The 12040-nt window shown below is 46.3% G+C and overlaps 1 protein-coding gene and 2 pseudogenes across 7 annotated transcripts in view; 1 reads left to right on the top strand and 2 right to left on the bottom strand.

Moving 5' to 3' along the window:
- GDPD5 (glycerophosphodiester phosphodiesterase domain containing 5) overlaps positions 1-12040 on the bottom strand; it is a 142526-nt gene that overhangs the window by 26606 nt on the left and 103880 nt on the right. For 4 of the 7 annotated variants that reach the window (XM_066620697.1, XM_066620694.1, XM_066620698.1 and 1 more), the window contains exons 4-7: positions 6344-6437; positions 5443-5502; positions 4746-4844; positions 2960-3053 (exon numbers count right to left, since the gene is read on the bottom strand). In XM_066620697.1, coding sequence (XP_066476794.1) covers positions 2960-3053; positions 4746-4844; positions 5443-5502; positions 6344-6437 — 347 coding nt within the window. Of the gene's footprint in view, positions 1-1626; positions 1682-2959; positions 3054-4745; positions 4845-5442; positions 5503-6343; positions 6438-12040 lie in introns of those variants that run through there. The other 3 variants (XM_066620699.1, XM_066620701.1, XM_066620700.1) reach the window with 3 other exon arrangements.
- LOC136646561 (5S ribosomal RNA) lies at positions 5714-5831 on the top strand (annotated as a pseudogene).
- Positions 7880-8000, bottom strand: LOC136646419 (5S ribosomal RNA; annotated as a pseudogene).

Raw genomic sequence — 12040 nt, forward strand, 5'->3', positions numbered from 1 at the left:
CAAAGACCTGCTTCTCTGATGCCCCAACCGCCCCCATTTACTGGGGACAACATTTTTTTTCTCCTCTTTTTGCAGGATGGTGAAGGGAGGATGCCTTGGCAAAATGTTGCTAGTGCTAGGTTTGTCAGGGTTCAGCTTCCTTCCTGAGAAGAGGGGTTAAGCCCTTGTGCAGGGAGCTGCTGCATCTCTTCTCCAGAGTGTATTCACAAAAAGTGCACACAGATGAACACCCAGACATCCTCCACATACAGCCTGCCAACTTGCATGCCATGGCTTCCAGGGACTGCTCTGTTCTCCTAGCCACCCTCCATTTTGTTTGTATACCACCTCCCTGCTCAAAGCAGCTCACCACCACTCACTGCCATCTCAACATAACAGATACATCAGTAATGTCCATAAGGATGTCAACCAAACAGAGCTTTGACAACAAAGAACAGCATGTTTGGCTTCAGTCACTGAAAGAGGACAAGGTGTTGTAGAGTCAATGCACGCAGCAGCTGGAGGAGGGTGAATGTGGTTCAGGCAATGATACTTGGTATAAGAATTAAATATATATCTACCATAATTAATACACTTTTGTAAGTGGACTCCCAAGGCCACAGTGTTCCCTTTAAGATTCAGCACTGAGAAAAGGAGCCCCTCTGGGCTGCGCAGTGGTGCCTTCCCAGCGCTTGGTGACAACAGCATCTCCAACTTCTGGGTCAACCAAGCTCCGAACAGCACAGAGCTCAGTTGAGAGATACACAGTCACGCACCTTCGGGGGAACAGTGCCAGGCAGCAAACCACAGGTTTTGTAATCCAATAGAAATCAATTAATGAAATCTATCAATCAAATAACTAATTAAAAAACAAACCAACAAAAGATGGCAAGCAAAGCAAAAACCAGAAGCCCAGATGGAACAAAAAAAAGTAGTGGGTAGTGCCAGGGTCAGTTACGTCTCCTCCAGGAGGAAGTTCCAAAGTTGGGGAGCTGCCACTGAAAAGTCCCTGGCCTGTATCCCCACTAAGCAAGCCTCAAATAAAGAGGGGACACAGGGGGAAGGGTCTCTGAAGATGATCAGAGGGTGAGAGGAGGCCTGCTGCTGGAAGAGTGGTACAAGAGGACTGTTGGCAACCTTCAGTCTCGAAAGACTCTGGTATCGCGCTCCGAATGGTGGTTCTGGAACAGCGTCTAGTGTGGCAGATCGGTACAAGAGGAACCTGCAACAAAATGATGCATCTCCCCACTTTTAATGCACAATTGGCTCAACAGACCAAGTCCCTCTTTCCCTGTGTATCCCCCTAGCATTCTGCTGTTGTTTTCTCCCAGTCATCTCCTTGGGGGCCCTGAGCACGCTCAGATCACACCAAACTTTTCTTCCATTCTGCATATCTACCGAGTTCGCTGCTGATGCAAAACTGCAGGCTCGGAATCATGGGAAGCGAGGAGTCGGAACGAACCTTGGAGGTCATCCAGTCCAATCCACCACTCAGTACATGCAGCTCCTACAGCATCCCTAACGTTAACCCTTTGGTCCTTGTGCTGGCCTTTGAAGCCACAAAGAGTAAACCCTTCTGCTGCCTGATTTCTTGGGGTGGTTATCATATATCTTCCCTTTGTCTTCTTCTCACCAAGCTAAACAAACCTCAAGCTCTTTCAACTGTTCCTCACAGGACTTGGTTTCCAGATCCCTTGTCTGCGGGTGGCCCTGCTTCAAGTACAATTACAGCAATCAGGCATCCGAGTGTGCTGTTAATAACTACATAAGAGTGGCCTTATTATGACCTATAAAATGCTGGGGGGGGGAGTGCCTTCTTCCCTTTCTCCCTGGTCATCAGCCAGCAACACCACCACCCTCACTTTCCTTCCTCATTTAACAAAATGAGAATCCTTTCGACTGTCAGGCATGAGCTAAGCTCTGCAATCCACCCCGCTGCTGTTGAGTTCCAGGACTGCATGCTTATTACGTGCCATATTTTACGTGCCATTTATAAACAAACAAGTATTCAAAGAGGTTTACGTAGCAAGAGGAATGCTAAGCTGGTCTGTTATCCCTAAGGGACTTGCTATTTTCTTTTTTTAAAAACAGAGTGATGGGCCAACAACCATGGGGAGGTAAGCTATGCTGGCACGAAGGAGGACGGTTACTCTGCTTCTACAAAACAGGACAGCCACCATTCCAAAAAGCAGGGCGACAAGTGTCTTTGGGAAAACAAAGTGCCAGGTATTTTGTCTATTCCATGCCACTGTACAGTGGGAGCAGGGAGTTTATCAGGAACAGAACCCCACTTTCTCAGCTTGTTTTTTTAATGCCAGCGTCTTGCAGCACTTAAAGACTAACCGATTGGTCTCAGCTTAAGCTTCCAGGAACTGTAGACCATCAGATTAAAGTCCTTGTGGCTGTAGAGTGCAAAGGTGGGCAAGGTCTGGTCTGGTCTGGTCACGTGGCAGGACTGCAGGGGAGGGGTTGCAGGCTTGGTCCCTCCCTGCCCTTTCTGACCCAGGGCCAGTCTGGACAACACTGCACTTCCTGAGCCAACTCCCACCATGCCGTCCTCCACCAAGCACAACTTTTCTTTTTTTGTAATTATGTGGTAGAATAAGATGTCCAAACACACATTCACACAAAAGCGGGGAGGGGGGGCAGCTCAGACAACATTTTCAAACCAGTCCTGGTCTGAAGTCTCCTCACTCTTCCTTTCTCGTGGTGCAATATCACACTGTGTTAAGGTGAACCAGGGAAAGCAAAGCAGCTTCAACCCCTCGTGAAGTCCTCTCAGTGGTAAGAGAGAAACTTGCCTCTTCCATCAGACATTTTGAGCTGGGGGCTTTTAGGGACTCTGTTGAGTGTGTATGTTATTTTTAATCTGTTTTACTGCACTGTACTTCCAATGCTGCATCTTGCTTTGGATCCCCTTAGTGAGAAGGGGCTTAAGTATTTTGCAAATAAATAAAGGAACAAGCAAGCCAGGACTCACTTGCTTTTTCTGCTCTTGCAAACTGCCCAGATATCAACCAAGACAGAGCCGTGACAGCCACCAGGGCTCCTATATGCAGAAAAGGAGCAGTTGCCTAAGAGAAAGAAAGAGAAGGGTGGAAAACTGTTAGGAAGAAAATGTATTTCGATATATATATTTCTATGCATGTGTCAGAAATAAATAAGGAATAGTTTTAGCTGGATGGGATAGCCTTGATGATCAGTAGCAGCAATCACACCTAAACACACATGTCACAGGACAGACATTAATAAAATCAGTACAGGCTGCTAAAAGTCAAATGTATCCAGACATGGAAGAAGTTGCCCATTTGTGTCTATGCATGATTTCCTGCACTGGCTTTGCCTTCCTTCTTCAGGAGCTTCTGCTAACAATCTCTCTCTCTCTCTCTCTCTCTCTCTCTCTCTCACACACACACACACACACACATACACACACACACACACACAGCCTAGGGCACCCTATTTCCCCTCCTTCTGGAAATTGCACAAAAGGCATCACTTCCATCTTGCACTGGTTCGGACAGCCTGTTCTGACTTTTGCACATTTTACGGAATTGTAAACTGGTGGTCCTACACTAGCTCTGAGCACTGGCTAACAAACGGCTCCAACCCAAAGAAACCAACGCTCTTCTCTGCCTGCATCGGGGTGGTCAGATCAATCAATTACATCTGATGCGGGGATGTGGCAGTTATAGGATTTTAAACATTTCTCCAGCCAGGTATTTGGTCTATTCCATGCCACTGTACAGTGAGAGCGTGGAGTTTATCAGGAACAGAACTTCACTTTCTCAGCTTGTTTTTTAATGCCAAAAAGTCTTGCGGCACTTAAAGATTAACCAATTGGTCTCAACTTAAGCTTCCATGAACTATAGACCATGATCAGAAACTCATGGAGAAACTAGAGGAGGGAATTCATCTGAGTTTGAGTTTGTCTGGCATTTAACACTCTCTGAAAGTAAAACCACCCATTTCAAGTTACTAATAAATGTAAGGTTCTAATTTTAAATTTGGGGGGGGGGGAATATGCCACAGCTAAAGAAACTGCAGAACACTCACGCCAGCCTGCCATCCTTCCTTGTGACAAGGCATTATGTGTGTGTGGGGGGGGGGGGGAGGCAATATCAGTATCAAGAAAAATTAGGGGTCTGAGTTCCAAGTAGGCCTGGTTAAGTGTAAGACACCAATTCAGAGAGAAAGAGAGAAGCTGGACCAGAACATCATCACTATGACAACCACAGCCCAAGAAAACAAAGCACATGCTCTTTCTAAGGACAACTTCATCATCCTCACACACACAAAGCCAAAACAGGTGGCTGAAGTTAGTGAGAAGACAGACCAGCCAACTCAGCAGGTTCACAAGCAAGACAAAAGAAGAGCATCCTCTCACCTGGACCAGGTAGCCAGGAGTTAGCTCGCTCTGGGCACGCAACCCCAAAAACTCAAGACTGGGTTAAACTGTCTCCCCCTCCCAGAGAACCTTAAGAACCGGGGAGGGAGAAGACAACTAGGAATTCTCTGCACCCTCACCACACTATAATTCCCAGTATTCTTTGGTGAGGTCATGATTGTGATTATACAACTCATGACTGTTGCTTTTCCTATTTGTTTGTCTAAACCCAAGCCTAGCAATTTCAAAGGATGTGAGTGATCTTCCCAGCGGCATTCACCACTCTGTAAGCTTCTATTATTTCCTCCCTTCCCCACTGCACACTCAAAACAAAACCCCTGCTGTAGTCCTGCATAACGCCACCCGCAAAGGCACTTACTTGCAATGATATGGCCACCATATCCCACTCGTCGTCCCACAGCTGGGCTACAGAACACATGGTGATGACCGTCATGATCAAGGTGGTTATCAGCCCAATCTGCAACAAGCCATCAGATATCTTATAGAGAACGTTTCCACTGTTCCTCCCCATCCATACAGGGTGAGGACTTTTAAAAAATCATTAAAATATTCTTACACCTTGCCGTTATCATCAAGGCCCCAAGATTCCTCTGCCTCTCAGTCTGCCTGAACCAACACCCCACTCCTCTCCTCAGATCCCAGCCTCCTTTCCCAGAACTGTCTCCCCAGATACTGGAGCAGTGGCGTAGCTTCAGGGGGGCAGCCCGATAAATACTGCGGGCACTGCAATGTGCCGTGTAAGCTGCCCCTCCCACTTGCCATCGGAGCCATTCCAGCAGAGATGGCAATGAGCAGGAAAGCAGAGCCAGAAGGTTTCTGGGTGAAAAAAGTAGATGCCCAAATTGCCAGCTGCCTCCTTCCTCCAGTTCCACCTGTAGTGACTCTTCATTATGACAGAGCTGCTCAATGGGGTTCCCGGGTTTAAATTGCCAGATTGCAAAGGAGATGCAAAAACATGAGTGCCATTTCATCCCCCTATCCCAGCCCTACATTCAAACCAAAGTTCTGAAGCTAGACCTTTGGCTCAGCCTGGACAAAAACAAGGAGCAGCTCACCTTGTGGATCCAGTGCAGGTTCAGTTGCTGTCCAACCGCAATGTGACATAGTGCTAAAATCTGAAAGGGCGACAGAGACGGAAAAGCCAGTTGAACTGCCTGGTTGTGCACCAACTGCAGGACAGCAGATGGGAGGGGAAAACACTCCTCTTAAAAGGGGCAGGGGCAAAATGTACTGTGGCCCTTTGCCAAGAGCCTGATAGTATGCAACAGACAGGCCTGTCGGGTCACATCAATGGTCTAGCAAGGCTTGCACCCGTTTCCAGCAATGGCTTGGCAACTGTTACCCTACACATGCCCGATCTCGTCTGATCTCGGAAGCTAAGCAGGGTCAGGCCTGGTTAGTACTTGGATGGGAGACCGCCTGGGAATACTGGGTGCTGTAGGCTTATACCATGATCTCGGAAGCTAAGCAGGGTCAGGCCTGGTTAGTACTTGGATGGGAGACTGCTTGGGAATACCAGGTGCTGTAGGCTTATACCATAGTCTTTCGAGACTGAAGATTGCCAACCATTGGCTGCCTCCAGAACACCTTAAAATGCAATATACAAACATTACAATAATGTCAATTGTGCAGAAGTGGGGCATAAGAGGAACACTCTAGCAGAGCCTCGACCCACGTAGGGGATCCACAGAGCCCTTTGCCTTGAAGCAAGTGGCTGAACTGCACAACATGAGATGGAAGGAGTTAGTGAGTGCAACATGCAGAAGTGAGTCTGCGCTCAGTTAAAATAGTCCCTGACCAGGCCCATCAAACCTCTTGGAAGCCTGACAGGTGGGACGGTCATGCTCCAACAGAAGCCCATAAATGCTATCTTTTTTTAAAAGTGCAAAATAAAAGCAGAAGAAGTAATTTCAACAGAGTGGGGAATATATTTGTTGAATTGGCCTTAAAACACACCAGCAATGCTGAGATATAGGTGACGCCAGCAGCAGTCGTAACAAGTATTGGAATGGACCAGTCACTCCAATATCCCATTCTGTTATATAAAAACCTGGGAAGACAAGAATGGAGAGAGATTAAATTAAACTAAATGCATCTTATGTCCCAGAAGTTCTGCTGGAGAGGGATGGGGGGGGAGACAAAAGCGATGAGCAGAAATAGAATGCATAAAAACATCAGTAAAATCCACTTGTCTACTTGGTCCCCATGATTACAATTTCCACAGGGAGCCTTTTTCACAGGAAGCATGAATTCTTCTATCAAGCCAAGATCCTCTCACCTGCATGGAACCTGAATACAGTTAAGCATCAGATGGATACTACAAGGCTGGGAGACAAAAGTGTGTCAAACGACAACCAAAGAGATCATGAACGAGGCAAAATCCAAACCTGGGGCTTTCCAGCTTTTCATACTTGCTGTAAACCAAGCCTACATGAGCAATGATCTACCAAGCCAGCTGCAGCCCACTGTCCCCATAACGTGACCACCTCACAACCAGATAAACCTCTTGCTATCACTTCCCGCTTGAGTGTGCAACCCCAGGAAGGCCACAATCCATGGCAGTGGGGCCCCATTTGGTGTAGCAAGTTGTGCAGTCTGGCTCTAGCTGTTCCCTCCTATATCTACAGAGAGCTCCCAGTCATTCAACAGGCCAAGCTACTGAAAAATAACTATTGCACCCACTAACGTTCCTGTGTTGGCTAAGAGAGAAGATGCAACAGGCACACCCCAACAAATACGTACGCTTGTCCCTATAAACCAGTGCCACAAGCACTACTCTGTCCGTTCCAGACTGAAAACACAAAACGTGCATTTAAATAGAGACTCGCTTCCTAATAAAGCTCACTAGACTCAAGGTTAATTAAAACAAAGGAAAGGACACATCAGTCAGTGTAAGGCCCAAATCAAACCATCAAGGAGCAGTTTGGAGGAAATTAAATCAGAGACCAGAAATTGAGTGGAAGCCAAGTCACAAAGCCAAAAATGACAGGGCAGTGAGCCGGCAGTACAAGACAACTTGGTGAGGAAAGAACAGTGGTGGTGCACAGACCGATGATGCCACAGCAGAAGACAGAATGGGAGTGAGGTCACAGGTGCACCAGAGTACAGCACTTCTGACTCCACTAACATAACTCTGCCGAGAAATGTGGGCCCAGTTGCAATGCAACTTTTTGCAGAACGAAGTCCAGGTATACACATATCACTAAACTATGGTTTAGTTGCAAGAACAAAACTGATCCTCAGGTTCATGCATTTCCCCCTTCCGGGCCCCTCTCCCACCAGCAAGTGAGAGAGGATTTTAAGCTGCCCATTTTGAATACATCACATTTTGCCGTTATATCTTAGTTCTGGAAACTGAGGTTTATTCTAACCACAGTTGGTTCCCAAATCAGGATCTGAAACCAAGATTAAACTGCGGTGTCAGAACCTGGTTCAGGAACCAACTGTGGTTTAAATGGTTGGCAACCTTCAGTCTCGAAAGACTATGGTATAAGCCTATAGCACCTGGTATTCCCTGGCGGTCTCCCATCCGAGTACTAACCAGGCCTGACCCTGCTTAGCTTCCGAGATCAGATGAGACCAGGCATGTGCAGGGTTTAAATAAGCCACAGTTTTTCACGTTTGGGTGCAACAAAAAACTCAGGTCTGTTCCAAAGCCAAAGTGAAAGTTTTAAATAACCTGCCTTTGCATGCAAAAGAAAAGATGGTGGAATTCTGAGGCTCAGATCTCCTTGGCACTCCTCATGTACGCAATACTAAATCATAGTTTAGAGCAGTAGTTCCCAAACTGTGGGTAGGGACACACTGGTGGGTGTGTCCCACCTTATTTCAGTGGGTCCAACAGCAGCTGAGCAGAGCCTCCAATGAAAACACAGGTGATGGAAGGACCTGAAAATTAATTGCCTCAAGCCCCAAGACTTTTCAAAAATCAGAATTGTCCTGCAAAGAGCTCCTACAGTTTGCATTTACAAAAGTATGTGTAAATATAAGGAGATAAATGTTGGAGCATCTTTTTTTCTGGTTTTTACTATGTGTAAATAAGTAAAAAATATTTCTTTCTAGATTTTTTTTTTTTTACCCTAAGTCTAGTAAACCTAAGTTGGTTCCAAAAGAGTGTCATTTCCTAAAACATTTGGGAACCACTGGTTTAGAGAGTTACAGGTACATGTGGTAGCTATAGCTCACAGATTCTGGTGGTGGTAGAAAGGCAAATAACCTTGGATTGAAATCTCACCTTAGCTACAAATCCAGACTGTCCTTAGATAAGTCTCTGGGGCCTCATCCCCCATATGGAGACAACACTGACCTGCTTCTCAGGGTCATTGTGAGGACTACCAAGGCAATGTATGTTCAATTCTATGGACACTGAGTTATTGAAATAGCAAGTATTATCATCTCTCACTTCTGGAAGTGCCAAGACTTGAATGTCACTCTTTGTTTAGACAAGGATCAGATGTTCCTGCATTAATTTGCAGCATATTGTGTACTCCTCAGCAATTTCAGTTGGGTGCTTGAAATAGTTTCCCTTTCTCATTTTTCTCTCTCCAAACAAATTATGGAAGGATGAAGGGCAGAACTACGAGAATTGCAATTTTATAATTGTCTGATAAAATATCTGAGGAAGATCCCATACAGCTCCAAGATGTCTTAAGGAACAGCCAAGCACAAGCGAAAGTGTAGCTTTCCTAGCAAGCTTAGATGAGGGCAAGCTACTTCCCAAAAATTCGGATCTCCTAATTTCACCTCGGGTGCATTATGAGAAAAGAAGATTGGAGTGAATACTGAAACCACAGTTGAAAAATAAGTCAAAGTGGCACAAAAACAGATTTTGACACGCTTTCAAGGAATAACACCTCTATTTTAAGACTAAAACATCTTTTCCTCAGACTCCACAATTTTACACAGCCTGGAAAATATTTGGTTGTTAAATATCGCTATCATCTTTTATAGAATATTAAGGATGACTCCACCCACCATATCTAGTGTGTCTATCCCAACTGCGTGGTCACCCTGAGCAGGGACTCCAGTTCATGGTCCATCTATGAGACGGACATTGGAGGCTCTGCCATCTGTTCCACCATGACATCAGATCATGGTGTGAGAGATGGGGCCCTTCTTGGTGGAACTGAGACTGGGGAATGCCCTCCCCATGGAGATCTGTCATTTTCTTTCAACTGGCCAAGCTGTAATCTGCCTTCTGTAGAATTTTTCATTTCTTGAGAGTTGGGGCAGTATAATGACAAGTTGGAAATCAAAACTTCCTCAGGCAAACTTCTTCCCTTAGTCATGAACTCACCAGGTGATCTTTCGCAAATGCAAGCCTGCAGCCCCTCCCAAATGTGATCAAAATCCCCTTTTCTTAACCTATTTTGGGCTCTTCTAGGCCTCCAGAGGCTTCTGAGATGCCTTGGCATCTGGGATGTGCAGTCGATGAGGAGGCAGAGCCTCCCCTCCAGAGTCCTTTGAAAAGCACCACTGCCATGTGAGGTGTGCAAGCCGAGCATGTGGGTTGTAAGTGCTCACACGGCAGAGGGGCTTTTTGAAGGACTTCAGTGGGGAGGCTCTGCCTCCTCTGCCTCCACCCACCATACCTAGAAAGGGGGCCAAATTATTCTGGTGCAGGCTGCCCTTTGCTGAAGCACCTTCATCTTCCCCTTGGACCTGTGAAAAAAGAACTTGAAAGCCTCTCCATGCCCCTAAGTTTGGAAGTCCAGGTGACTCCAAAATGACCAATTCCTAGTGAAGCAGGGTCAGCACCACGGGCCATATCAAGTGGCATCTAGCACCCACATACTTTCTCTGCTGCCCAGATTCATCACCGGAAGGTGCTGCTCTTCTGCAAAAAGCTTGCTAGGAATGCAGAAGAGACACACACCCCACTCAGAGCACTGCGAGTAACACAGGGTAGGGAAAGTGCTCAGGTACTTGTCTTCAACTTGACTTTGTGCCAATCTCTGCTGCCCAGTCACCCCTTTTCTCTCCTGTGGTTCGCCAATCAGCATCTTGTTTGAACTTTGTTTTTCTCCCTCCCGGCACCTTTCAGTTTGATTTCTCATCCTTGTAGATAAGCCTCTTCCTTCTGTGGCTCTGCTGCCTGCCTTCAGTTCACTGGAGAGGGAGTCAGTTGCCATGCCTACCAGCCACTCAAGTTTTGATACTGTTTGGCTTTTAAGTGGGACACCTCACAACCAGAGGCTTTATCATCTGGGAGAAAGGCTTCCCCAAAGCTGTCTTTCAGTCTGAGCTCCTGGCTTCCAGAATGCCACATAACCCCCTCCCCAAACTTTGTGCCATCTGCAAATTTGGTAAGCACCCTCTCTATCTCCTCATCAAGGTCACTTATAAAAATATTGGACAGCACAGGGCCAAGACAGAGCCCTGGGTACTCCACTAGATACCTCCCCTCCAGGTTGATATGGAACCATTTAATAGCACTTATTGGGAACAGTTGCTTAGCCACCTTTGAACCACCCAACAGTAGCACCACCTGACCCACAATTCTCTATCTTTATCCACAAGGATCACACAAGACTTTGCCCTCTACATTGCTGAAATCGAGGCAGGCTCTGTCCTACTGTACATCAAATTAATATACGTGAGTGCTTTGAATGCCCGACAGCAAGTGCTAAGCGTTCTCATTTAAATCCGCTGCTCTGAAACAGTTATTTTTAAAACTGTGCTTTAGTGCTGCCTTCTAAAGTTTCAGCACTGGTTTCGTTGTTACTGATTTTGCATTTCTTGCATAAATAGGAACATTTTAAGCCATTTCTGCCCAACGTTGCATATACGCAACTTGGACCAAATGTGTACACCTGTGGGCAAAAATGGGCACGCCCAGGCAAAAATGGGTTAAGCAGAAAAGTAGGACTTGGGGAAACACTCAAATACCGCCCACCACCCCAAGCAGCATCAAGAAAGAGAAACAGCCCTTGCAAAGGGGATACTGTGGAACATGCCACCAGCTTCTCTCTCCAAAAGGCAGCAGCCCCCCCCCCCGGCTAGCACTTTTGGGAGGCAGAACCTCTCCAAGCAGAGCCTCCTTCCACACTCGCCATCCTGTATGTAATCAGACCACACACCTGTGATGATGCTCTCAACACTCAAGCTTAGGAGAAATGGCATTTCTGCCCTCCCCCAGGACAAGCTCTACGGTAATTAAAGCCTTCTGCAGTGTCGCTATTTCCTCCATAATGATTTTATCAAAGAACGCTGTGCTATTTTTAATGCCAAAGTCGCCTCCGTACACATCTGATCCTGAATGCACATGCAGCATATTTATTTAGCTCTCATCTACCCTGCCCCACATGCTCAGGATAGGGAATGCAGGTTCCAGAATCAGATTCCAGGTTAAATGTTTGGTACCATAAAATCGAAGCTGCCACGTACAGACTTGTCAAATCCTAAAGAACTCAGCCAGACCTCAAAGAACATACAGCACTCAAGTTTGAACTTTGGCATGTTTCCCAAAAAGGAGATTCCCATAACTTGGAGACAGTCACTAAGAATATCCTCCTACAGAACCCATCACACTATGGTAACCACCAAACACCAACATCCTCAGAATGTCAGATTCCATCCAAGATACTACACACTTCCGTACTGATCCAAGACTACGTTAGCACTCCCCTACAGACAAATGCCCAAATCTCCAAA

This window comes from Tiliqua scincoides, chromosome 3 (assembly GCF_035046505.1).
Source record: "Tiliqua scincoides isolate rTilSci1 chromosome 3, rTilSci1.hap2, whole genome shotgun sequence".
In the NCBI taxonomy this organism is placed as follows: domain Eukaryota; kingdom Metazoa; phylum Chordata; class Lepidosauria; order Squamata; family Scincidae; genus Tiliqua; species Tiliqua scincoides.